Source organism: Amphibalanus amphitrite, unplaced genomic scaffold, assembly GCF_019059575.1.
Source record: "Amphibalanus amphitrite isolate SeventyFive unplaced genomic scaffold, NRLGWU_Aamphi_draft 000061F_arrow, whole genome shotgun sequence".
Classification (NCBI taxonomy): domain Eukaryota; kingdom Metazoa; phylum Arthropoda; class Thecostraca; order Balanomorpha; family Balanidae; genus Amphibalanus; species Amphibalanus amphitrite.
In genome coordinates this window covers 625144-651937 of record NW_024881557.1, presented here as the reverse complement: position 1 = coordinate 651937, position 26794 = coordinate 625144, and the positions used below count along the sequence as shown (strand labels likewise).

At 48.1% G+C, this 26794-nt stretch overlaps 2 protein-coding genes across 4 annotated transcripts; both read left to right on the top strand.

Moving 5' to 3' along the window:
- Positions 1-908: 908 nt before the first annotated feature.
- On the top strand, positions 909-10719 carry LOC122378559 (ubiquinone biosynthesis protein COQ4 homolog, mitochondrial-like). Its single transcript, XM_043359765.1, has 6 exons — positions 909-1254; positions 3364-3388; positions 8949-9051; positions 9425-9554; positions 10053-10146; positions 10497-10719. Exons 1-6 carry the CDS (start codon positions 909-911, stop codon positions 10717-10719), a joined length of 921 nt encoding a protein of 306 aa, XP_043215700.1.
- LOC122378510 (solute carrier family 23 member 1-like) lies at positions 3909-26729 on the top strand. 3 transcript variants are annotated; one of them, XM_043359629.1, is made up of 21 exons: positions 3909-3977; positions 8110-8404; positions 8638-8734; positions 8949-9051; positions 9425-9554; positions 10053-10146; positions 10497-10720; positions 14368-14417; positions 15028-15225; positions 15827-15984; positions 16310-16515; positions 19258-19384; positions 21202-21331; positions 22267-22368; positions 22722-22875; positions 23350-23489; positions 23853-24000; positions 24351-24430; positions 24755-24896; positions 25285-25396; positions 25715-26729. In XM_043359629.1, the coding sequence occupies exons 8-21, from the start codon at positions 14382-14384 to the stop codon at positions 25839-25841; spliced, it is 1860 nt and encodes a 619-aa protein (XP_043215564.1). In that variant the 5' UTR covers positions 3909-3977; positions 8110-8404; positions 8638-8734; positions 8949-9051; positions 9425-9554; positions 10053-10146; positions 10497-10720; positions 14368-14381; the 3' UTR covers positions 25842-26729. The 3 variants fall into 3 exon arrangements, with proteins under 3 accessions (XP_043215564.1, XP_043215566.1, XP_043215565.1); XM_043359631.1 differs by having other exon boundaries at positions 3967-4000; XM_043359630.1 differs by lacking the exons at positions 3909-3977; positions 8110-8404; positions 8638-8734; ... (2 more) ...; positions 10053-10146; positions 10497-10720 and adding an exon at positions 12137-12442.
- The last annotated feature ends 65 nt before the right edge of the window (positions 26730-26794 follow it).

Sequence of the window (26794 nt, the reverse complement as noted above, 5' to 3'; positions counted from 1 at the left end):
GTAAGTTGTATTATTGTAAACAGTGAAATGTGATCGTTCCGTCGACGGTCGAAGGGCTAAGGAAAGAGGCTAGTTTGAATCAGTGTCCCAAAATTGTGCGATTTCGTTGGAAAACTAAAAAACAATCAAACAGATAATTTTCCATTCTCACTGGCATTTGGCATACTGTGGCAATTTTCGGATTCTGGATGCAAGCTAGGATCCTGGGTGCAATCGACAGTCTCAACTGCTGTGCCCCCTCTCGAAGGCAGGATTTCGATTTCTCTATTTTTTGGCCAATTTTAAGTAGGTATACAATTCGGGAGCTTTCAGAAGAGCGCCTTTCTGCCTTTCAAGGGGCGACGCAGGGAGACGAATGGGTGAACTACTGGGTCAAATGAGTCATAAATTACTCGCTGGCATGAACAAACCAAAATTTTGGCTATTTTTAAAGTAATGAATTAATAACAATTTGACCTACTACGATCTGGTACGGTACGCAGCCAGACACAGCCAATCTGGTACGATTTGGATGCGATCCTGGTACGCTGTAAAATCTGGCCGCGGCAACACTGATCTGGCACCAATTTCTATTTCGCCCGTTTTCGATAGTTTTCGATCTACCCGATCTACCGGATCTTCGGATATATCGCCAGGATATAACAATTTTATAAAGTCGAATTGAGGATCCTGTGAAGCCAATATCTGAACCAGATCTGAACTTCAAGAAAATGCAGAGCGTGATGCGACTGGCTTCTCTGCAGAAGTGCCTCTGCAATATTCATAGATCAAGATATGTGCGTGTCAGTTTGCCTGTTGTCTCAAAATTCATGAGTACAGAGGCCGCAGAGTTATCAACTCCCCCATCTGATGGTCAGCAGAAGGTGTATCCAGAACATGTGGAAAATATTGTTAGCCAAATATCTCAGATGACACTGCTGGAGGTGGCCGAACTGAATGAATGTCTGAAGAAGCGCCTCAATATCGCCGACACACCAATGATGATGGCTGGACCTGCAGTGGCAGCACCAGCACAGGTGGAGGAGGAGGAGGATGAGCAGCAGGTCTCGCAGAAGGTGCAAACCAGCTTTACGGTCAAGCTGAATTCATTTGATGCAGCAAAGAAGGTGGCACTTATTAAGGAGCTAAAAGCATGTGTTGAAGGCATGAATTTGGTACAGGCAAAGAAGTTTGTTGAGTCAGCACCGGCGGTGGTGAAGGCAGATGTGCCGAAGGATGAGGCTGAAAAACTGAAGGAGCTGTTGGAGAAGGCAGGTGCCGTCTGTGTGGTTGAATAGTTTTGTGCACACTGCACATGCTGGAGATAAGCTGTTGCATGAACTGATTGTGAGAGTGTCACTGGTTTTTATACCAGAATCCTGTGTGTTTGTGATGAGTTGTGGCCTGTGACTTTGACTTGTCAGTATGACCCAGAGCTGGCCATTGACTGTCTCACTGACCAGCTTTGATGAGCACTTTGGGCCAAGTTGTCAGCTTATTTGATTGTGAATTGGTGTTTTGTCAGGGATGATGTTTCAGAAGGCATTTCGGAGCATACCAGCTAGTGTGAAAAATTGCCCAAATATGAAGTAAGATGTCTGATAGTGAGCATTTTGGTGTCAAGAAATTATTGTTGAAACTTGTGGATTGTGAGCAATGCTTTGCAATAAAATGTTGGCATTGTATCAAAGTTAAAAATAAATGGCATTTTTGTCTGAAGATCCCTGGAGGAAGATGTCAAAAAGAGATAAGAGAATATGTCCTGTCCTGGTTGAAGGTTTCTTGGCTTCCTTTTTGTTTGAAGGGGTCATTCCAGTGGCGGCAGAACACCTTCACTGCCGAGGAGGTGTGCCGAGGAGGAGGGGGCACTGCCGACTCTTATTCCCATTCTTTCCATGCAACGCCCATAGGGCTAATGTTAGAATGTCAAAATCAATGGGGGGGCACGTTGCCCCGGTGCCCCAGAGGTCGATAAAATGCTTGGAGTTGCTCCAACGAACATCTTAGTGCCACCACTGTCTCCAACTTAGCCCTCGCCTGGCGGGGGGGGGGGGGAGCAGCCTCCTTAAGTTTTTTTTTCGCGAATAGCGTAAAAGTTGGTGTCGCGTAGCGCCGCAAAATTTGGCACAACGTCTGGGAATGAGCCTTTTGCTACCTATCCTGAAAACTCACTGCCATCCGCCGCGTCGGCACACCGGTATCTCCTCACCTTCTCCACACACGGCCTTGACTCCCCAACTCACACCAACACACTACGGTGACACCATCGCATACGGTGACCGGTCGCACAGTGGATCTGAATGCCTTCGTTTTCGCGCCAAACTAACGATTATCATCAGCTTAGAGATGTTGAAATTTAGCATTTTAAAGCTTCTAATTCAAAAGTTTATATGTGTGCTTTAACGCACTTGTCCTTATTGATTGAGGAAAGAGCGGACTTTTTATCGTATTACCTAATACGAAGTAACGCAATCGAAGTGTGATTTCGGTCCACTGTGCGTTTTTAGGCGCGCTCGATAAAACACCCAGGCCTGGAGAAAGTTGGAAGGGCGATTTTCTGATCCTCCTTACCACAAAATGACCCTAAGCGAAAAAATGCCCGCAGGGCGCTGCCAACGCGTGCCAGCGGCCCTGCTAGTAGGGGCGAAAATCAATGTATGTGTATGCGGAGCACACCCTTAGCGCTATGATGGCTCCTTGGAGACACCTGGAGAAACCTGTCCCGGCAGAAGGGTCAGGTCCCTCGCAGACGGCGCGGCACAGCGGGAGCTCAGCGGGTGGCCTAGCCGGAAAGAGGATAAAGATAGCCGACTGGCCCGACCCAGCGAGGGGTGACCGAAGGGTGACCAGGAGTGAATGAGGGAACATACACGCGGTACTTACCGAGCAGCCGATAACAGCACCGGACGATTAGAAAGTCATAAGTCAATGCTGTATTTTAGCCGTAAGGAAGCATCCATGTAGACGGGCGGACTGTCTCCAGCTCTTCGAAGCATTGCTAATATCTTGCTCCAACGAGCGTTGGCACGTTGGAAGTTTTATCGACCACTGCGGTGCCCCCTCGTTCCGCCGCCTATGGGTTATTCCACCCTACACAGTCATTGAGTCAGGTTGACGGTGTTGTTTGTACGTTTATGAGCTCAATTTTGTATATCTGCTTTTTCACTGGCAGCTGTCTACTAGTTTTCGAGAAATTCTTGGAGAAAGTTGATTTTTACGACTGTCCGTCATGAAAGGGAGTTCCTTTCCATAAATTTGGTAGCGTCAGCTACCAAACTTTTCAAATGTGACGCAACAGTTTCAATTATGTAATCTCCCCCCCCTCCCCCTTCGTGTTTCCCAAGTGTCTTTCCTCCGTGTCCGTGTGTGCTCCGTATCCGCCAGTGGTATCCAAGGCCATCTATAGAAGGTACAGTCACTCCCCCGCCGACCAATCAGAGACAGATCCTGAGTGACGTCACCCCTGATGCTCGAAAGGGGTACTCCATTCCTTTACAACGTAAAAATGACTAACTTCATTTGACGATTGTTGGTGACACTTTACACATATCGCTCAACCATTGATGTCACTGGAAAGTACAACTTATTTTCTAGCGATAAAAAAGAGCAGCAATATGCTAAGAAATGGCCAGTTTTGAAGATATAGACGATTTAAAAACCCTCTGCAGTTGCAGGAAAGCAGCGTAGAAACGCATCGAGCTTATATTTTTACTATGAATAAATCATTTTTCAGTAAGTTTTTAGATATGGTATCGATTTATTCAACAACTTTATTACAATATTTTTATTACTTGGAACTTTATTTCAAAATAATATTTTCAAAAATGGCAACTGTTGGCAAGTAGCTTTGAAGCGATTGTGGCGCGCCGCGCCATTATTGTCCTGAGGCCCCCATATGATGTCATCAAAAGTGGAGTGACATGGGCCTGGTGGTATCCGCGTAAAAGTCAAAGATTGAGGAGATTCTTATCCTTTGGAGCTTAAACCGTCGACTCTAGGTTAAATCTGTGGACATAATTCAGTAAAAGCTTTGAAAGTGCTATCGTATGCGCTTTTCTGCATCGCTTTGATTCGTACCTACCTGAGTTATGCGCTTATTGATTGTAATTAGATGCTGTCAATATCGCCTATCGGGAAAATGTTTTTTTGGATAAATTTACTTTTGATGACCTTGACTTATGTTGACCTTAGCTGCAGCAATGATCTGATCGAAAAGACAAAAAATTACCGTAAATATTTAAAGGCCTAATAGGAGTTCAAGTTATTCATTCCTTTGTCTTTGGTCAAATCTCATCCCTCTTTGTCTTTTGCACCCTGGGCTCAAAATTGAATAATAACCACATCATATTGTCACAAACCATTTATCAACCTAGAAAATTGTTCATACAATTATTTAATGCTAAAAAAATCAGGTACAATAGGTACTAGCAGATTTAAAACCAGTATAACGCCTTTTGGGGCGACTAACGGAGCGAGCGAGAGGGTGGGCCTTGAACGTGCGAAATTGTGAGGGGGTACCTCCAACTGACTTGTGCACGGCACCCTACTAATTGGTCTCTAGCGATGTGCCAAATTTGGGCACAATCGGCCCAGCCGTTCTCGAGATCTGGAAGCGGCACCCTGCACGTGCGCACGTGCAAAATGGGTCCCAACTGACTTGTGCACGGCACCCTATTAACCGGTCCCTAACCGTGTACCAAATTTGAGCGCAATCGGTCCAGCCGTTCCCGACATCTGGAAACGACCCCTGCACGTGCGCACGTGCAGCAGCACCCCAACTCTGGCACATGTATATGCAGTGCCTAGTGGGTGCCTACCTACATGCCAACTTTCAGCGCAATCGGCCAAGTAGTTACCGAGATATTGCAACAATTGCAAAACTGACACCTCTTCGTTTTGCACGTGGCACGTGCATAAGGGGTCACCCACATGCATCGGGAATAGTCCAATACTTGGTAGAAGGAATGAAGCTACCCTACAAAAATTACCGCGTGTAAATCGGTCAAGTGGTTGCTGAGATATAAGCCTCGCAAAAGTGTGACCACGGCCGGCCGGCCGGCCGGCCGGCCGCTCATACTCAGAAATTTCCGTTAATCTAAGGAAAGACTACGCTCGCTTCGCTCGCTCCGTAAAAACCTAATCTAACCTGACCTAAGCTTACCTATGTACTAACCAAGTCTAGATATACCTACAACCTACCACCTACAACCTACCAACCTACTACCTACAACCTAATTTACAACCTAAATCTACTTATATACCACATAACCTTACCTGACTGAATGAGTGGTTGAATGTAACTTATAAATGTTTTGTGTAAAAGTATCATCAGTATCTATGTGTGGTACTAACCTACAACCTACCAACCTACAACCTTCACCTACCAACCTACAACCTTCATCTACCAACCTACTACCTACAACCAAATTTACAACCTAAATCTACTTATATACCACAGAACCTTACCTGACAACCCGCGCATGACTGGGGTATTTTCCATAATGCGAGTGACGGGGGGGGGGGGGGCTCTCCAGAGCCCCCTCCTATCTCCGAAACTACTGGGCCGATCGTCAAAATTCAAACGGCGTCTGATGGCCCTGGAAAAACTGTCGAGCGAAACCTATTTTCATTGACCTCGAGGTCACTGATGACGCCACAAGTCAGGTCAAAGTAAAAATTATTGACATTTTTGCTAGTTCACAATTTGGGCTCTGACTGTCGGCTTACAAGTCCAATCAGGCTCATTTTTGGTTTACACACTCCTTGATAGATGCCCTAGATACCCTGAGAGTAACAAACTTTTAATTTGAATTTTTAACCCTCGCCCGTATTGGTGTTTTTCCAGCCGCGAACGTATAAGGGGGGGGGGGGGGGGTCCGTTGGACCCCTCCTTGCCGTTTCGCCCCTGATCGAGCTAGAGCTTCGCGGAAAAAACGAGCGTGTTGCCCGTGACGAGAGGAAGCCGATGATACCCAATTTTAAGGTCCTAGGTCATCGGTTGACCTTCCAGGTCAGGTCAATGACCCAAAAGTCGGGGAAATCGGGACCTGTTTGACCCAAAAATGACCCAAAAGTCGGGAAAATCATTGCTGGATTTGGCGTGACTACTTATCTGTTTGCATGGTATCATGATATCATTCTGTTTTTTGTGTTTATTTCACTTTCTTAGCAGGGAGTGCCGCGACTAGTTCTTTTTATGTTCTCTGGGTTAACGTAAGGTTCTGTGCGTCGCTGGGACTGCGGTGGGGGCACTCCTGGCCATCTGTTAATGGATGGCGGACTATTTAGAAAAAAAAGTGAACCGAGGTCATCAAAGGTCAATGACCTGACCTGACCTTCCGGTGACCTTGACACCCACCCTAATGCATGGGAGCAACATCATATCCCATGTTTGAACGCTTGAAACCACGAAAAGACTGCAAACGCGCGGCTAATGCGAGCCGACATACGCCGAATCGCGATTCCGGCCAAACATGGTCTCGAAAAGTAGGTCACAGGTCAAAGGTCATTAGGGTCAGGGTCATGAAAATTTCAGGGTAGGTGTGAAATTGATTAACGCGAGGGTATCGAAAGTTTCGTCGCGATCGGCCGCTTTTTACGCGAGTTATTCGCGAAAAACCGAGGGGGGGGGTCCGTTCGACCCCCCCCCCCTATACGGGCGAGGGTTAAGGTCAAGGTTAGGTCATCCTAGGTTACAAAAATTGTATATCATGTATCAGTCACGTGACGCATGTTTAATGGTCCATTTTACTCGTAGATTTCGAAAATAGTGTCGTCTGTGTCGTTTGAGGTCATTGTCAGCTGAATTTACTGGAGGTCAGATCACTTTCAGGTCAGAAAAGGTCAAATTTTGAAAATGAAATTTTTCAACAAAAAGGTGCCTATGCCTATCGGATGCAGTTTGAGCTCAGCAACACGATGGTGCCATTTATATTGCTGTACGATGTCAAAAACGTACTGAAAAATGGATTTGAAAAATATGTTATTGTAAAATTGAGGCAATAATGCGAATAACGTGGCTATTTTTGAAGATATTGGACTGAAAATTGCTAGTGTAGTTCATCAGAGTGCATTCTATCGCTTATATTCCGGTTTTTTGCAAAAAATCGAAAACTTTTTGATTTTTTTTTGTAATTGTAAACACATTTTTTTCCAAAATTATCAAAATTTTGAAAATTCGAGATATCAGTTTGATAGCTAAGTGTATTTGTAGTCCACTCATGCAAAGAAAATGGATCTAGCTTTAAAACTGAGCTCTTGAGAGCGTTTGTCGTAATTCAATATTTTGCATCAAAATCGGGCGACATGACGTCACTCTGACGTCATTTCCGGCCAAACTATGGTAGCTAGAAAGTTAAAAATTTATTCAAGGTGTCAAATTGATGCCGCTGAAGGTACTGCAAGTTTCGTGTTGATCCGTCAAACGGTTCAGAAGATATTGCTGAAAAACGGGAGGGGGGCTCTGTAGAGCCCCCTCCCCCCCCCAGTCATGCGCGGGTTAATGAGTCAACTCACCTGGTCAACTCACCTGGTAGGTTTCCCGCCCCAGCCATATGAATTGGACGGGTAGATGGACGGAAGTGAAAGGGAAACCCATTTTGGATATAGACGCGCCGGCTCAATAAATAAATACATGTCATTTGTTTCAAGTTGTTTGTGAGCCGGAGGCGTGCGTCTGCAATACAGATGTGCTGGCGTATTTACAGTGTTCAAAAGTTGGACGAGACAAACAAGCAGCGCCAAACGCGCAGCAAGACAAGCCAAAAAGCAATGACGAACATGTGTGTAGCGTGATGGGACATAACGGTGGTTATTGTGGGGAAATTAGGAATGTGAAGGATTAGTGTCGGGAACCGTGGTGCATCTTACCTCCACTTCTCTTGACGAAATGGAGGCGCCTTTCACGGCAGACAAGGGCTAAAGTGCAAAAAGAGTGCAAAAGTGGGAAATGACTGCATCTATTCTTTCTAGATGTCTTAGTTTTCGAGATAACCTGGTATGGCAGAATACTCCCAAGTCCCACCCCCACCCTGCCATGGCAATGTTAGCTGAGAGGCCCACCATGGTTTGGTTTAAATCAAAGCTATGGCAACCTACATGTACCAAACTAATCATTGCATTGCATTTCAGGTGAAACTACTGAGAAGCTCAGTAATAGTTTGATTGCAGATCATGCTAAATGGAAAAGTGGTATGTCTAAGAGGGTTCAGGTGCCTCAGATCAAAACAAAAATGCAGTGCCCGGCATCAGATCACAAGATTAAACCATCAGGACGAAAGCCCCCAGCATGACAGTTTGGGAGAGGCAGAGGACGCTGAACCGAATTTCGATCTGTACCCTTCACATGTTCCGACATCATTTGCTCAAAAAGTGATTTTGGGCCTTGGATCATCTGTTGTTGGATTACTAGATCCAACTAGAGCTGGTAATTATGCAAAGCTACATAATTTGTTTTACTTTTTTCTCTCTTTACATGTCAATGCCTGTCAATTCATTCACAGTATGTTTGGTATAACTTCAGAACAATGTTCATTTACCATTCGGTAAAAGCGTGCAACCTTTCTTAGTTACCACTTACCTACCAAGCTAATCAAGTTTTAGCTTCTTTTGCTTGCCACCAATTAATATTTGCAAAGCTGTGAAACCGTTTTATTTCAGATATGGTTGCTGTTTCTGGAGAGACAACAGGAGCTCTAGTTCTGCCATGTCTGCTAAGCAAAATGCAGCAGCACCCAGAGGGCAGAGAAATACTTCGGTATGTATTCATCACTTTAATTTATTGCTGTGATTTGTACAATAACATTATAAACATAACATGCAATTTACTGTTTTTTTATTAGGTGTTACCTAATGCAAACAACTTCAGCTGGCAGCCCGCAACAGCGTCAGTTTGTAGATCAGTGTCTCCTGTAGCTGTACACGTATTCGGTCTGTGATTGTCTATATGTAGCATGGTGCCTGTTTTACAGGGATCGACCGGTCATCAACTCGGGCACGGTGGACCTGGCTGCACTCTCGCGTCTGCCGGACGACACCCTGGGCCGGGAGTATATCCGCTTCCTGGAGCAGCAGGTCGGTCCCCTGGGAAAGCCAGAGTGACATTGGGGGGGGGGGGGGTTCTGACTATCAACGATCGGGGTTATCAATTTTTGCTTTCTATGCGCGCTAATGGGGGTGAAAGTCGGTTACGGTGGGAGTATGATGGGCGGTCACGGTGCCAGATGTAATGTTTAATATAACTAACTCATTGGGTGATTTTGTTATCGCCACCGGTAAATGCAAAAAAAAAAAAAAACTATTTCATGGATCACCGCTGCCAAAAAGTGATGCATAATGTAATGGAAAATTTGTTTCTGAGCAGAACGTGACGTCACTCCCACCGACAAAATGTGACCTCTCCCTCCCCATAGTGCTGTCATCACATAATTTCTCCCCATGCCGTCAGAAAGTGACACCGGACAGCCGCGACCCGGTGCGGTTCGTGGATGATGCCGACCAGGCGTACGTGATGCAGCGGTACCGCGAGTCGCACGACCTGGTGCACACCCTGCTCGGCATGCCGACCAACCTGCTCGGTACGACATCAGAGGGGCGCGGGTCGGAGCACATCAATCCTGTGTTTAATTGTCATGGTCTTAGATCATGCAAGGGAGTGGGCACACCGCACACCACTTTTAGAAAGTTGTGAATAAATTGACGCAAAAATGTGTTCTGTTCACTTACTTATAGCTATTGGAAAAGATGAAGCTCCTACTTCCATGTGTTTAAGGTCGACTGCTGTGAGAATCGCCTCAGTTGATCAGCTGTGAGGACGTTTTGCTGCGTTGGCGAGCTGCTGTGGCAAGTTGTTTTGCTCGGTTCGAGCAGTTTGAGCGCGCTGAGCTATATGGACCGCGGTAATTGCTAGTGATCTTATTACGTCGTGGTATATGGAGTCTGAAACTTCATAAACTTTACTGTTGTGGCCCCCTAAATTCTAATGGTCTTTGTGCGAGACGCGCGTGTCCGACTGTGTGGACGGGAACGGAGGAAGTATGTAACGGTTCCTCTCCCTCTCCGCCCCGTACCCACAGGCGAGGTCACTGTGAAGTGGGTGGAAGGTCTGCAGACCGGTCTGCCCATGTGCGTCGGAGGTGGCCTGCTGGCGCCCCTCAGACTCAAACCAAAGTGAGTTGGAACAATTATAGACGACCATTGCCATGTCGAGACTACTGGCATCTATGCCGGGCTATTACGAGATCATTTGGTCGTTTATCGTATATTGTCGCATAAATTTAAATTTATTGGTATTGTTGCCTCACAGCTTCTGACCATCCACAAATCTGATCCTACCTTCATTGTCCTTTGACCTCGTGACCTTTGAAACTCTCCTGACCCTTTGAAACTTGCCCCGACCTTTTAGCTATCCACCCCTTTTCTCTAGTCTGACCTCTGACTCTCCTCTTTTCCTCTGACCTTTAACTGTCCACTGAACCCCTCCACTGACCCCTCTGACCTCTGACGACTCTGCCCCCCAGACACCGTCAGCGGTTCCGTACCGAGTGTCTGCCCTGGGCTCTGCGGGCCGGCCGCGACGCGCGCTTCCTGCTCTCCGTGTACTGGGAGCGGCGCTGGGAGCAGCCGCTGGCCGAGCTGCGCCAGGAACTCGGTGTGCCGCCGCCTCCCGACCTCCTCCGGACGGCACAGAAGCAGCAGCCGGCGACAGAGGCGCCGCCGGAGGCCGCCGCGCCTGCCCACTGAGGTGACGGGTCACGAGGCCTCGGTGGGCGGGGTAGTGCGAGGGGTGCTTTGGCCGATGTAGTGGGGCGGTGGGGTGAAGGGGAGGTGCTCAAGTGGGGAAGGATTAATCAGCAAGCCGGTCTTTGATGATGCGTGAGCTTATAATTCGCGTCTCCCCCCCCCCCCCCCCCCACACACACACAGACGGTCAAGTGATGATATTGTTGCCAGTGATGATATGCTTGTTAGTGAGTGTTTTCAAGTCGCATCACAATTACACTTTCATGATCAAATATCGGAGCTATAGTAGTATCAGTGATATATGTTAAAACGGATGCTGCAGTTCCTTTACGACAGTCTTAGAGTGAAGGAAGGTGTTTCGAGTTGTCAAAAAAGTCGTCTCGCAATACCTTATTGTTGAGCCAAGGACAGTGCAGCTCACGAGTTTCAGTTATTTTGATTACTCCCCCGTTTAAAATGAATAATACATAGGTCGGAAATGTTTGCGTTTTAAACAACCAACACAATCCTTAGCTTCATTTTGCCAACACAAGTTTTATATTTTTATGGGAATCGGTCATGTTATGTCTGACACCTGTTATTCTTAAACATTCAGTCATGTCAAAATGTTGTTGTTTTTCGTGAAACCTTTCGTCTTCTTATTGCTGTTGGTGCATAAGCCCGCGGGGGCGTAGCAACAATTTGATTTTGCCGGCTCATACATTTAGTGCGATTCACGGCTTCACGACTTTTGTTGCTCTTCAAAGTTGTGAATAAAGACCAACGCTATAACTCACTTTGACTTGTTTTTGATACGTTACGCACCTAAATCGACTTGAATTAGGACGCCTTTCGATACAATATACGTTTCCGCAATACCATGCTTACGTGTATGCAGTTATTTGGCTTAATCATTTACCTGCTCATTTCACATCTTTAGATAGTACACCTAGGTAACCGGTAAAGGTATTGCGAGACCATGAGACGACCGAGTCAAGGCCAGGTCACTGCAGGTCACCAATAGTTTTTTTGCGACCAATGTTTTAAAGGTCATTTTACTCACGGAATGCAGTGTTGAGATTCATTTAGTGGTGGAAACCAGCCAGTGATTGATGGCTGGCCGAGCCGAACATTGACGTAGATCGTTGGAAAGTCATGGTCAGCTCGTTAGCAGACTGAAGCGGGTTGCCAACTCATACTGTTGACGTAAAGTGTAGGAGCTACTCGATTCTTTTTATGACATTTTTGTTTGATATTTTACAATCTGGAAATGAATGTTTCCCGGATACGGCGCACAATACCGCCCACACAAAAACGAACGCCGCTGCAGAATCAGCACCCCTCATTTATGAGCTCGTCTCACCGGGCCGGATGCGCGCTCGTCCAAATTCGACGAATCGCGCTGCGACTGCGGCTTTCACCCTCGCTGACGGCACAGTCCCGCGGCAACGCGTCGCCTCTCGAGCGTGCCCCGCGGCGGCGCCGACCGCTGGCGGAGCCCGTGTGTGAGCGCTGCGAGCCGCCAGTCGACAGCCCGGCGCGCAGTGAGTGGGCCGCCGCAGTCGGAGAAAGTACGCGTGGATGTACGCCGTGTCCAGCAACCACTAGTGATATAGGGACATGTGTTTAGTGTTGGTGTGAGAAGACGATTCTGGCCGGGCTGTGGATCGTTGGAGAAACGAAAAGAGTGCGTTAGAGGCGGCACCAGTTTCGGTTTCGTCCGAGGGCTAACGTTCTTCCATCAGTAAGTCAAAGGGGGTAGCTGTGATAACTACAGCTGGCAAAGCCTGACCAAGGCCGTCATCAGCATCCTATAGACGGAGTACTTTTGTGTATCGCCAGTCGAAACTGCTGTTCAAACGGCTGTGTCAGTCGGTCATGTGCACCCCAGGTGTCCGTGTGGATAGAGGTAGCAGTGTAAAAGGTATAGGAATAGGTAGCAACTAGCAGGTAGCGGTATGGTAGTCGTGTGTGAAATGGTATCTATGCTAACGATTTTATGTGGATGTGGTTATTGTGGAGTGGAACCTGTTGCTGTGAGCGTGCCTAATGCTCAGATGATTCAACGCTTTGCCTTTAGAACTCTGCCAGTTGTGCATGGTTTCCCGATGGGACGGTGACCCTGAACTGCAAACTGCGTAAAAAGCTTCGTAAAAAAGTTGGGCTTGGCGTATCGTTGCGTCTCGTGCTTCATCCTTCCAATCGAAATGTTAGAACCGAACCGACAACGGTATTTTTTACGTTTTTTTTAGTCTATTACATTGTTCGTTAACTGGAAAGTCTCGTATCACGACCTTGACCTTACGTTCAAGTGCCTAGGGGTATTAATTCGACCAGGTATCATGAAGCCTTACCCTCTTGCACTCTCTGTGCCCTCTCTTGCAGCCATGGCACTTTCTCTTTCCGAGTTTCTCGCCTTCCTGATGCGTCCGTTTTATTCCGATCACGTATTTCGACCTTCAGCCCGCCACCCTCCCGACCTCACCAAGGCTACAGAACTCCAACCTCACACACACACCACGTGGACAATACGGAAACGCTACAGCTCCGGCCATAGATTCCGTGTCACGAGGCCATGTCGTCCTTGTAAGTGATTACCAAACAATGACTTTGGCTTTCGACTGTTTCTGTGAATGGAAATTTGGATATGAATGCACACACTATTTGAATGGCACGTTTCTGAAATAGTCATCTGTTCGCTTCAAACTTGACTTATGGTGACAGGGCACAACTTGAGATCTTTATAGAAATAGTTCATGGGTTCTTGTCGCACGGCTTTTGGTATCCCACTCACTGAAACGTGTTGTCACCCCCACGAGGTTGATAGTCACCGATTCTTTTAGCAGTCGTCGCTTTCCAGTGTTTGGTCGGGCTAAATCAGTGACGACCGATTATCATCATTTGGTGCAATCGCCCGTATCCTGTCTGCCCGATGTGGATAGTAAACAGGAACTCAAGTCCCAGTTCCAACCACTATACGACTACACGTAGTACAGCTTCGTCCTCTGGAAACGCCTGCCGTTTGGCCCTCAGCCGTATTGTTAGTCATATGACTGTACACGGGTCGCGACGTTTGCACACCGGCCGTGACTGTACCGTGCACGGGCCGTGATTTAGCCGTGCATCGTGCACGGGCCGCCGGCCGTGACCACCGCTCCCTGTCTGGCCCGTGCGGTGCTCGTGCAGGCCGTGTTGAGAACGTGCTGTGAGGGTTGTACGTGACCCAATCACTGTTTTCACTGCTTTGCGGTATGAAGTAATGAACGGTACCGCATGTTTGTTTCGCTTAGGTTGACCTAAGAACTTTCATCACTCTAAAAGTGAAGTCTTGTATCCTGTTTGACCAGAGTGTTCTGAACCTTGGAGTAGTCAGCCATTCGATCCATCATTTGACGTCTCAGTCATGCATTTATCCACGTGGTCTGCCTGCCCTCTTGTCTGTTTTGTGCAGGAATGTTACATGCCTGACCCAACCCTGTGGCATACTGTTGTCAAACCGTATTGTCCTTCTAGTACGGCTTTTGCCTCACCACCCTTCTCTGCATGGCGCTGAGTTACCACGTCGTCCCTATTTCTCCCTTGTAGCTAATAGTTGGGATCTTGTGGCATTTCCCACTATTGAACTTGTAGGCACATGACCCGTCTTATCACGGTACTCGCCTTTTTCAGCCCCCGCCTCCGCAATGGACAACGCCGCTCTGGATATAACCGAGGACGAGGTAAATACAGTCGTCTGTCATTGATGTATTTCTGAAAACCCGGTCAAATCGGCCGGGATTTCTGTTTGGTACATGACGCCTGACAGTGCATACCGGTCGCCGGTAAAACCTGACCTTGCATACGGCTAACTCATGAATCATTACCCAAGGTCGGGCTCGTGTAGTGAAGAATGATATGCCTGTCGTTGTAAGGTTCTATGCCTAAGTTTATAGGACTTTCTTCACGGGGCTGAGGCTTTTGCGGTTATTGTGCCAATTTACCGTTTTTTTAGTTCCCGGTTTATTTGGTGAGCCTGTGATAATTATCCATGAATCGATACCTACAGCGATAAAGTTACGGCATTATTTAATAAGAGTTAAGTCAGGATTGTAGCAATAAACACTCTGGCTTTGCCAATTAGTTAAACATTGCTTCATTCTCCGACGGGAGTTTGAAGCATGAAATGGCAAAGTCTGGAATGCAGTTGGAAAGTTAGAAAGTCTTGTGGGTCATTCCTTTTCTCTCTTAGACCTTACGAATCGTTCACATTACGGCAGTGTTGCAGTACTTTTATAAGTTCGCTAGCACAGCGGCTGATCCTGCCCCTTTCACCTTTCCTCCTTTCCACAGCTGCCTGCGAAGCCTACCAACGGCTCGCACCACCACGGCGATGCCTCCATTGAGCTGCGGCAGCGCGTGGCAGCGGACGGCCCGGCCGCCGCCGGCGGCGCCGGGCCCAAGGACGACGACTACGTGCCGCGGCCCGAGATGCTGTATGAGGTGGACGACACACCTCCCTGGTACTACTGCATAGTGCTCGGGTTTCAGGTGCGGCCCTGTGACCGTCTGGCAGGATGGTGGAAAGGCTGAGAGCGCTATAGGCCGCCAGTGGGCCGAGCTAGGCGGGGTAGTGTCTTGTGACGCATTGGAGTTACCAAGCATATTCTTTCGATGCATGCTACGGCCAACGACACTAGGCTTTGCCGGCTGACCTTCACGTCACATATGATTGCGATGGGAAATCCCGTACCGGGGATTATTTTTAGCAGGTGCGGTGACTGTAGGTAGCTCAGTAGAACAGACCAGTTTGTCATTTCGGATTTTTTTATGCCAAACTCACTCGATCAAGCTGGTCTCATTGCTTGGGAATTCAGTAGGCAAAATTTTAGGAGGGATGACTGATAATTCATTGCTTATTAATCGTTTGTGGACTCAAGGCGGCATAGATTCGTGCTGTGCTATTTTTATTTAGTGGCGATTCCCGAGTCGGGCTTTTGTCGCTGGTTAATTGCGGCTTTTCAAAGAGTGGTTACGGCATTTCACTCAGTATTTGCGTTTTATCAAAGAGAAATCGCGATGCTCTAAACATTTTCTTGCTCACGGCAGCGATATGTTGTCCACTGACTCCCTGATCTCCCGTCATTTTCAGCAATACCTGACGATGTTCGGTAGCACCGTCTCCATCCCTCTGATCGTCACGCCCGCCATGTGTATGGAGGAGAGTGACCCGGCGCGCGGCTACGTCATCGGCACCATCCTCTTCGTCTCCGGGATCGTCACACTGCTGCAGGTCACCTTCGGCGTCAGGTGAGGACTGAGGGCGCAGGTCAGCTTCCAGACGGCGGTACTGCTGTAAGGTGCTCGACATTGCCCGTTTTCGATTATTTCGCCTCTCTTCTCCGTCGCGCACTGAGGGAAACTAGTTGAGCACTGATTGTCGACACACTGTAGCTCCGAAGTCACGAAGATCGACTTTTTGTCGTCACATTTAACTCTGATAGGTGTATTATTTGGATACAAATTGACGAACGGCATCTAGAGCGAGGGTAGTTATTTCGTAACAAAAAACGTACTGATTAAGCCTTCCTTCGCGTAAGCAGTGGCTGCCATGTGACATCCGTCGTCTCCACAGGTTATCGATCGTGCAGGGCGGCAACTTCTCCTTCCTGACGCCGACGTTCACGCTGCTCAGCCTGCCGGAGTGGAAGTGCCCCAACCCGGACGCCATGGCGCTGCTCTCCGATGACGAAAAGCAGGAGCTGTGGATGTCGCGCATGCGGGAGGTGCAGGGTGCCATCGCCGTGTCGTCCCTGTTCCAGATCATACTCTCGTTTGGAGGTGGGTGCTGAGATTGGACTGTCTGGGCTGCACCTGATTTCGTGACGGGAGACTGCTTGTTTGGAGAAAGTCGCATGACGGTCTCTAATGACCTTTTGTCGTGATGAATAATCGCGAGCTAAGATTAAGTGAACGCTGTGTTTGGTGCCCGTTTTCGTTTTAGTATTGTTTGTTGTGGTTTTGATTTTAGAATTATCTGCAGGAGATCTCTGATATCCGGTATGCCCCAAAAATAGTCCTGTAAATGTCGCATTATCGTGACAAAACACAGAGTCATCGGCATGATCATACCATGATTCTACGTAAATGATAGGGAAAAGTAGTGACAGTCGAGTCATCTAGCACAGCTGCTGCAAGGCTACCGTATACATAGTCGTCTTTCGTTACGTGAATTGTTTGAGAGCAATGCCACGTTCCGTTCTTTTTAACCCGCGCCCTGCTGGGGGGGTGTTTGAACACCCCCCCCTTGTGGTTTTTCGCGAATATCTCAAAAACGGCGGCGCTCCGCGCCGCCGTTTCTGGTACACCTTATCATACATCAATTCTACACATGTTGTGAAAATTTCAGACCAAGGTCATTCAAGGTCAGGTCACCAGGTCACTTGGAGTGACCTCACCTCATAAAAAGTTTCAATGTCTGTCATAGCTACACCGAGTGACCGATCGCTTTGAAACTTTCAGCGATTGCTAAGAGCAATAGCATGTACAAAATGTATATCTCAGAATTTTGATATCGATGACCTAAGGTCAGGTCAATTTTGCGACCTCCCCATTATAAGTCAATGGGAGAAAATTGAAATGAGCCTCTTTTGGACGAAAGACATTATAAACACTCCCAAACACTGAATTACAAGTGGTTTAGACACACTGAACATGAAAATGGTGTCTGTGACCCCTGTTTATGCCCTGAGGTCATCTTAGGTCACGAATGGTATCTAACAGTTTTTCGCAAATAACTTTTGATAGAGGCATGCTAGAGCGATGAAAATGCCTTAGATGTGTTCATCTCGACGATACGGATCGACTGATATGCAACATGACCCTTTCCGGTCAGGTCATGACCTTGACCTGAGGTCAAATTTTCAAGTTGACCTTTCAAGGTCAAGTTACAGTTCATTCGATGCGTCTTGACGAGAGGAACACGATGCCGGTAAAAGTAAGCTCGTACAAGGCTTGTGTCAAAAGTTATTGCAGAAAACTGTTTCCGAAAAAATCGGTTATTTTTGCAGTTTTTGCCCCCTGCAGGCAAAACCGTTGACGTTAGGTCAAATCTGAGGAATTACTCAGAAAGGGCGTTAATTGGGCTATCGAATGCGCTTTTCCGCGGCGCTGTAGCTCTATTGGTTCCCGAGTTATGCGTTGGCTTCTTGGAAATTGTCGACATTCGAGCTGGAAATCGGCGAAATTTTGCCTTCAATGACCTCTGGTGACCTGACCTTTGACCTGACCAAAAAATTGACGGAAGTGATTTCCTCATTATTTTTGACGCTCTTTCGAACGCCGCCTTCCGCGTATCGCTACGTGGCCCAGGAGCCGAGTTAGAAGGGGGGGGGGTGTTCAAACACCCCCCCCCCCCAGCAGGGCGTGGAAATCCAGGACCCCCAGCCGGGCGCTGGTTAACCTCTCGCCTGCTCTTCCTCTTCCGCAAAAACTTACTCTCATTACTCTTTAATTTTAACCCTATTTTTCGTCATGTATGAATATATCGGTAATTTGCGTTAGAATATTGATGCAGACAGTAGGTCGAATTCCGCGCTTTCCACTTCCAACGACACTGCTCACGAAAACCAATGTCACAATGCGCCTGTTTCTGCTTACGGCACCGGCTCTACGCTTCGCTGAACGCTGGCAGGATCCTCCCTCCCTCCAGTCCTCCACTCCATTCTCTCTCCCTCTCCCAGTTCAGTGAACCGTGCCGATAATCCCGAACTACGTATAACGATGGGGTACGTGAAACTAAACGCGTACGTCGTATGTGAATGCTTTTTAGCGTAACCTGCATTTGCGCTGCTACTAAATAGGATGCCTGTCATTTGCCTCGGCTGACACACCAACATAATAAGTTCCGTCAGCCGTGTTCATTCAGCTTCTGTGCTTTTTCACTTCAGCACAATTGGCTATCCAATTACGAAAAGTTTTCACGAATGGAAAACGTCGACAACTAGTGATAATACGACATAATAACGGTAGCGGGACACGACTGGCAGCAGCGTTGTATACCGTGACCAGTCGGAACATTGCCTGCATGACATTGCATGTGCTCTCCGCCTGCTCAGCCTCATTGATATTGCTTGTTTCTTACCTCCGTGGTTAATTATAATTTCTAGTAATTTGTCCAAAACTTCTCGGTCCCATATCAGGCCTAGTGTTTGAACATTGGCATATTATCTCCTCATGTCAGCTGTTTTGGTTTAGCGTGTGCGTTGTTCGTGCTGCCTCGCTTTGCGTGCTCATTCTTCCGTGCCTGTGAACGCATGGGTGCTGCGGAAGTGCCGTTGTGGTGCGCAGATATGAAGCTACTCGTTTGTGCGGGAGCTCTGGCCTGCATGTGCGCATAGCTGTTGCGCGGCCGCTGGAATAATGTCCCTGAAAACGAATAATAGACAAAGCCCTGATTCTTCACGACCCTGTTAGCTTATTGATGTCCGATCAGAGAAGACTGTATTGCGGAAGTTGTCTACAATTTTAATTCTTCATCTGACATCCGACTGACGACTGTTTGTTTGTATTCCCTATCGGCAGGCGTGGTGGGTCTTCTGCTGAACATTATCACCCCGCTGACGATCGCTCCGACCATCTCTATGGTGGGCCTGGCGCTGTTTGGTGTGGCTAAAGACAAGGCGGCCACCCACTGGGGCATCTCCATACTGTGAGTGATGCTAAGGGAGAGCGAGAGGGGGAGAGAGCGAGAGAGAGAGAGGGAGGGGGAGGGAGGGAGGGAGGGAGGAGAGAGGGAGAGCCGTAGCTGTATCCATAGTCACATCGTCACGTCAAGGCCAGCACCAGTCATTCCCAGTCCCCCATCACCCAGCACTAGTCATTTCCCGATTCGCCCCACTACTTTTTAGTTCCATGACTCCGCCTGCGGATCTGTTTGGTGATTGTCAACACTGAACAATGAGAATGCTTCACAGCTCGTTTCCGCTCGCTGATATTGGAGGCCATTCTGGTCAACGTTAAAGAAAATGAACCCCGAGTTGTTAGGAACACCGGCTTTGGCTAATTCTATCGTATTAACCATGCTCCTGGAATATGTTTTTTTTTTTTAATCGAAATAAGCTCTCGTAATAAAAAAGTCAGGACGTTGGGTGTTCGGTACGGAGCGTAATAAACGATCCATTTTTTATCTGCTTATGTTCATATGTTGTTTTAGCTACCGGTGAGCAGCTGTCGATTATGGGCGGTTTACCGCCTTTGGAAGAACTCACCACTCACCTTTGGACAGAGCGGTCCGTGTATAGGACTCGTATGCGTGTCCTTGATCTGGGGACTGGCCGTGGCTGGTATTTCTCAACGGTTTGCGCCCCATATGTGGTAACATGTGTATCTCTCCGCTCTCAGACCGGCTCTGAGATCAGAGGACGACTCAGTGGACTTTGTCCGGTCTTGGATAGATTGGCCGTGGGCTGATCGACTGAATTCAGAATTGATCGGTCCTGGAGCTGGACTAATTGATGTGAGACTGACGTGTCTAAATTATTGGGCATGCGATCTCAGGATGATAAATTTCCGGCTGACTGATACTCTGGGACTGACCAGTGAGTAGTGGTCCGTCCCAGACCAATACCATAGACCTCTGACTGGTACACAGAGGTCTGTGCCCAGACCTATCTGCATTTGAGGCGATTGTTTTCGTAGTCATGATCAAAAATTCAAAAGTGTAATATTTCATCTCATGTTACAGTCACGACCGACATGTTCGGAAACGCTCACTGCTGAGCAGGCATACCGCAATACTACCTGCCTTGCGCATACAGCATATCCACCTGTTGGTAATATGATGGTGTGAATTTTCAACCCTAACCACATCCTACGTAACAGTGGTTATATCTGTCTCGGTAGAGTAGATGTAAACTCATACTGCTCCTCTGGCACGGTTCTAGTGCCATTCATTCTTCAGTGTCATTTCGGTGTCGTTCAGTGAATTTCCATTTCTAATCATATGCGCCCTGCGCTATATTCATTCGGCTCCCCGGTGAGGCTCAGTGCAGCGAACAAACAGCGGTCACAAGCACCAAACCAGTTTTGGACGGAGTAGCGAGGGTCGGCCTGCGGTTTCATATTGGTGCAGTCATCCCGGCCAGCCCAGCTCCGGGTCGAGAGGGTGGGGGATGGGGGGGGGGGGGGGCGTGGCGGCTGCTGTCGCTGCCATTGTTGCTGATCAGAGTGTGTAAATGACGGTTATATCGCTTACATGATGTCACACAATACAGCAGCGACTCTGCAGGGTTGAAAAGGGCTGCCGAATTTGATCTTAGCCACACCATATGTCCATCAGTTCAATGTCATATCCGAATTATTCAACGTAATATCGCTCGTTAGCGTGGCATTCATCGTATTTCGTCAGCTGCAGTACAATAATGTCTAACGTGGCGACGGCTGTGTAAGCTAGAGAGCGTCGTCGATTCCATATCGCGGATAACTAAAGGCGACTCCTCACAGTAATTGACCCCTTGTGTCCCACAGAACGATGGCCATAGTGATTCTGTGCAGCCAGTACCTGCGGGATTTCAACATTCTGATCCCCCGCTGTCGGCGAGGCGCCGACGCGACCCAGTCGCGGTGGATGCGGGTGCCCGTCTTCAAACTGTTCCCGGTGAGGCTCCGACGGTGAAGCGTGGGTGTAAAGGCTCCGCGAATCGCGTGAAGATGTGCTTTTGTGAACTATGTATTCGGCTCTGTCTGATATCATGAACTCTTCTCCGGTCTGAATGATCGATAATCACGCATACACTTGTGTTGTATCCATGTTGCTTATTTCATGCCGCTGAGACATAAAACCGCAGTTCGTGCTTGAAAGTATTAAAGGGAGTGGAAGTATTTTTTTTCTTTGCTGAGTCTGAGACATAGTCTTAATACCTCGTGGTTTTCTGGAATGTGGAAAGTTATTGCTGACTGCCCGGATAAGTGCATGCTGAAGTTCAAGGACGGCGTCGCGGATTTTTATGTTGTGATCTAAACTTTCTATAATTCGGTTTTTCTGCTCCTACCGAAGCTCAAGGGTGAATGAGCAGATCCCAGCAGGTCCCATCAAGCCGTCGACGAAATATAAACGTTTGCTGCTTATGCTATGATGCTTTTTATGGTTTTATTGGTTGGTGAAGACAATAGATGAAGGGCATTTGGTTGTCTTGTCAGGGTTTCATTTTCCAACTAAATGATTTTACAAATGTTTGTGCCCACCGTGGCAGACGCACGTTGAATATACCGGCAGACACTTTCTGTCACCTAGCTGCTGTCAGCAGCTTCCCAAACCCGTCAAATGATGCTGACTGTCGCATCCCGTCTGTCTCTCCGTCTTCAGGTTCTGTTTGCTATAGGTGTAAGCTGGCTGCTGTGTGCCATCCTCACGCTTTGTTTCACCCCGTCCGTCTCTGTCGTCGGATTCTGTTTGGTATAAATGTGAGCTGTGCGCCATCTTTACGCTCTCTCTGTCTCAGTCTGTCTTCAGATTCTGTTTGGTATCGGTGTGAGCTGGTTGCTGTGCGCCATCCTTACATACTGTCTTACCCCGTCTGTCTTCGTCTTCAGATCCTGTTTGGTATCGGTGTGAGCTGGCTGCTGTGCGCCATCCTTACGTACCACGACGTGCTGCCGGCCGACTCCCCGGCACGCACCGACCTCCGAATCTCGGTGAGAAGACAACAGCGACAGGACATTGGTAATTCATCCAGATTCTAAACTCGAGATAGCAATCTTGTAGAATGTAGAGCTTGTTCCTTAGCCAAATTTAAATAACTGTCTTAAATCGTATGTATCGGGTGTTTGCTGAAGAGCGAGGTAAAGTTCTGAACGATACTCGCTTATTTGATAAGCTAGATCAAGGATGTGCCTGTAATGTCAGTGATTGTCTCTATTCTTACGATTAAGTGGACTACCAGCAGTTGATTTGTGCGCTAGACGTGTGACCGAATACCCTCTCGTTTCTGGCCCGCTCGCCTCCACCCCTCCCCCCACCTCCCATTGACTCCCCTCTCTGTGTTCAGGCTCTGCGCGAGGCGGCCTGGTTCCGACTGCCCTACCCGGGTCAGTGGGGTGTGCCCTCGGTACACATCGGACCCGTGCTCGGCATGCTGGCAGGCGTCATCGCATCAATGATTGAGTCCATCGGAGACTACTACGCCTGCGCTAAAATATCTGGTGAGTGGGAGTGTTGTGCCACCGCATTGTTCTCGGATCAGAGTGGATTTTTAGTCGGGAACTTGCGATCAATTATATATAATTAAGGTCTATTTCACAAAAGAGTGCAATGAAAACCAAGTGGGCTGTTATATTTTTGATGCGTTCATGGCAAATTCATAAATATCTGTCATTGCGGATACCTTATTCTGAACCTCATTTATTCTACGCCATGATCTAAAATGCGGAACATCGTTATGTTGAACATCGGTGGGCCCCATAGCAAAGCAGCATTATAAGTGAGGTTAGCACGTACCACCTACCTCCCAAGTTCCGACTGACGTGGGCTATACCTGAGGCCAGCCTGTAACCCCTACCCTCCCTCTCGAATCCGAATCCCAATCAACTGACCCGGGCTGTACGTTAGGTCAGCCTGTAACCCCTACCCCATCCCGATTCCGTACTGACCCTGTGACCGTCCCCTGTCATTGACAGGCGCGCCGCCACCGCCGGTACATGCCATTAACCGCGGTATCGGTATGGAGGGTCTGGGCTGCTGCCTGGCGGGCCTGTTTGGGACCGGTAACGGTACCACCAGCTACAGCGAGAACATCGGCGCCATCGGCATCACAAAGGTATGGCGGAGACTGGTGGAGCGGCGGGGAGGGGACGGGGAGGACAGAGCGAGTCATGCTAGTGAAATAGGAAGTTTAGTGGGAACAGTTAATAGTTTTATATTGCTCAGCTTTTATTGAACCCCGGTGAGGCTAGATGGCTTTGCTTTGCGCCGTCTGCTAAGAAGGCGCCCTCTATGATATACCGATTCGAACTGGTGGCCAGTAGCTGGGTGTTGCAGTGGGGCGCCCCTATCATTGTAGCGTCGTATGTGCGCCCTTATTACAATGATGTTCGTATGCCTTGACTTTGATGGTGGTCGTACGCCCTGACTGTGTTGGTGTTCGAACGCTCTGAGTATGACATGACGGTGTTCTGCACAGGTGGCCAGTCGCCGAGTTCTTCAGTGGGGCGCCCTCATCATGATGGTGTTTGGCACGATCGGCAAGTTCGGCGCCCTGTTCATCACCCTGCCGGACCCCATCGTGGGTGGCATGTTCATCATCATGTTCTCTATGATCACTGCTGTTGGTGAGCAGACGAACCCAACTGAGTGTCGCCGGACTGAACTGTCGCCGACCCGGCTTCGTGCCGTTTTGTGGGAGTCTGTTAAAGACGGCTGTATGTAGACTCGGTCGTAGTCCGTTGTTTCTCTTTAGTCTTCTCAGGCTTCATTAAATAAGTTCATTCCTGAGCGTAATAGCTGTCATGTTATCAATAATATTTATCAGATATCGTAAGTTAATATGTCCATGCTCTTTATATTGGCCTTGGCGACATGGGGTACATCTCGTTTCATCCTAAAAAAAACGTACAGATTGCGATATACTTTTTTGTCTCAACTAGTTATATTCTAAACTGCCGTGTTTTGCATGTTTCAGGGCTTTCGTCACTGCAATTCGTAAACCTGAACTCGTCTAGGAACCTGTTCGTCTTAGGATTTTCCATATTTTTCGCATTGGTGAGTACCCACGAACCCTTTAGCTCGGTCAACACGGAAGTTAACTGCTTCCAAACGGTCCGTCTTTTTACATTCCTAATCCCTCAGAACTGCATGCCTGATAATGTCTGTTTGTCGTCGTCTTAACATGCATTTTAAAGGTTCCGAACTGAACTTACGAGCAGCGAGGCCCCTGCATGTCTCGACCAACTGCTGTCCTGATATTTGTTATTTTTCAGTGTCCTGTATGTACAAGACATAAACACATGGCGTCTCAGTGTATCCTGTTATCATGCTACACCCTGCCTATTTGTTCAACCATTGTATGCTTTCATCACGCTACAGGTACTGCCGACCTACATGTCGGAGAACAAGGATGTGATCAAGACGGGTAGCGCTGCGTTCGATCAGATCCTGTACGTGCTGCTCTCTACCAGCATGTTTGTGGCCGGCTTCCTGGGCTGTGTGCTGGACAACACAATACCGGGTGAGAGGCCTGGCGCAGAGGACGGCGCCGGCGACATCGAATGGGATGGAGGAGACGGGGATCTGGTGGAGAGCTCAGCAGCTCTCCCCTGTATTGTGTCGCCTGAAGTTTGGCGATATTTTGGTCATTTTTTTTCGGATTGGATATTGGTCAGAGATAAATAAATGCACTCAACATGAAGTTGAATTCAATATCGTGCTGTTACTTGCTTAAGTTTCATATGGTTGAGGAACGATAAAAACGAGTAATTCGTTTGATGTTCAGTTAAAATTGACAAGTTTGGCCAGGAGTTTGGTGTCGTTAGCAGCAGCTCTGCCCAGACTAATCGTCGTCAGTGCTCGCTCTCACCAGCTTCCCGACACCCCACTGACGCCCTCTGTCCCACCAGGCACTGACGAGGAGCGCGGCGTACTCAAGTGGAAGAGTCAGAGCAACATGTCGCACGTGACCGTGTCCGTCACCACCTACGATCTGCCGTTCGGCATGGACAAAATACGCAGGTATGGGGGCGCTCATTGACTATTGAACGACATTCTCTCAATTGTGACCCGATAAGTGTGGATCGCTTGCGCTCCTCACGTGGTTTGGTTTTATCCGGAGCTGCGAATTTACCTATGTTGCTTGCAATTTGCATATACTCTTGAGTTGCTTATTTGTATTTCAGTGTACGATTTAGCGCACGCTGAGAGCAGCAAACTTCCCTCTGTGATTATTAGATGTCTCAGAGTCCGTAGCCTATCTTTAACTGAATGTGACCGTACCACTTATGCCCCGTTGTGCCACCCATGCCCTCCTTGTGACTGTTACCCCTTTCACAGCTGGAACTGGGCGCGGTACGTGCCCATCAGTCCGACGTTCCGCGGCTTTCCCGTGGTGCTGAACTTCTCAAAGCCCTTCCGGCGGTGCCGAGGCTCGGAGGCCGGCGACGAGGACGAGCGTCCTTAGCAGTGGTGCGACCACCGACCCTACGACTGCAAGACTCCATAAAACACCGTCCGACTGCTCCCTCCTTCCAACCAAGCTGCCTTTAGTTTCGAATGTCCATGAACGCAACATCTGCTGGTGTAGAGCAGGTGCGGTGTCACATTTTACAGATATGGCGTGCTCTGGTTAGTGGAAGGTGTCTTATCGCATGATTGGTACCTAGCTGCTATAGACTCTGCATTTACTGCATTCCATTCCAATATCATTCCATAGAACGGCACGGTATACTATCTTCCGTGGTGACCTGGAAGGATTCACGAGCTTGCCTCTGAATCATAGAATCTCACCGTAACGGGAGCCTTTGAATCGAAGAATCTCACCGTAACGGGCCGGTAAAAGGCTATGGACGAAGTAGAGTGAAGTATGTAATATGTGATGTGGTCGGGTGGTCTTATGGTAGCGTGACCGGTATGTCAGTTCAGGAAGTTTAGTTCAGAGACCCCGATGCCCTCAGCGGAGCAGTCTGGTCGTCTGTTTTATCGATCACGATGTCTATCACTTTATAAGATTATATGCATACCAATTGATATTTTTAACAAATGAGGCGAGGCTGCTGTGCATAACATCAGGTTTGGCATGGTGGTGTTTTGGTTTTATTTTTGCACGTCATGTGAACCAATTGCCATGCACCTGTGCTCTATTTTTGTCGATGACTGCAGTGCTCACGAACATTGACAGCGACATTCCATGTAACATTCCGAAATGGTCAGTGTTTGTATGTCGCATTGAAAGGGTACGGTCGTTACGTGCGAGCATATTGTGGACATGGGACCAACGCCCGTTAGAGATGTACGGGCTATTATGTACCAATGTGAAAGTGATGCAAATACATGTCACAAGAAGTTTAAATCCGATTTTGGAGGAAACTCGTTCGTTCTCAGACTGTCCAGTGTCAGTCACCAGCGCACTTTGCT

What these genes read in the sequence shown, in the direction of transcription:
- LOC122378559 (XM_043359765.1), top strand. Translation starts at nt 909, where the DNA reads ATGACACTGCTGGAGGTGGCCGAACTGAATGAATGTCTGAAGAAGCGC. An exon ending in TCCGCTTCCTGGAGCAGCAG is followed by an intron (nt 9,052 to 9,424) that starts GTCGGTCCCCTG and finishes CCATGCCGTCAG; the next exon opens with AAAGTGACACCGGACAGCCG. An exon ending in CCCCTCAGACTCAAACCAAA is followed by an intron (nt 10,147 to 10,496) that starts GTGAGTTGGAAC and finishes TCTGCCCCCCAG; the next exon opens with ACACCGTCAGCGGTTCCGTA.
- LOC122378510 (XM_043359629.1), top strand. Translation starts at nt 14,382, where the DNA reads ATGGACAACGCCGCTCTGGATATAACCGAGGACGAG. An exon ending in CAGGTCACCTTCGGCGTCAG is followed by an intron (nt 15,985 to 16,309) that starts GTGAGGACTGAG and finishes TCGTCTCCACAG; the next exon opens with GTTATCGATCGTGCAGGGCG. An exon ending in GATCATACTCTCGTTTGGAG is followed by an intron (nt 16,516 to 19,257) that starts GTGGGTGCTGAG and finishes CCCTATCGGCAG; the next exon opens with GCGTGGTGGGTCTTCTGCTG.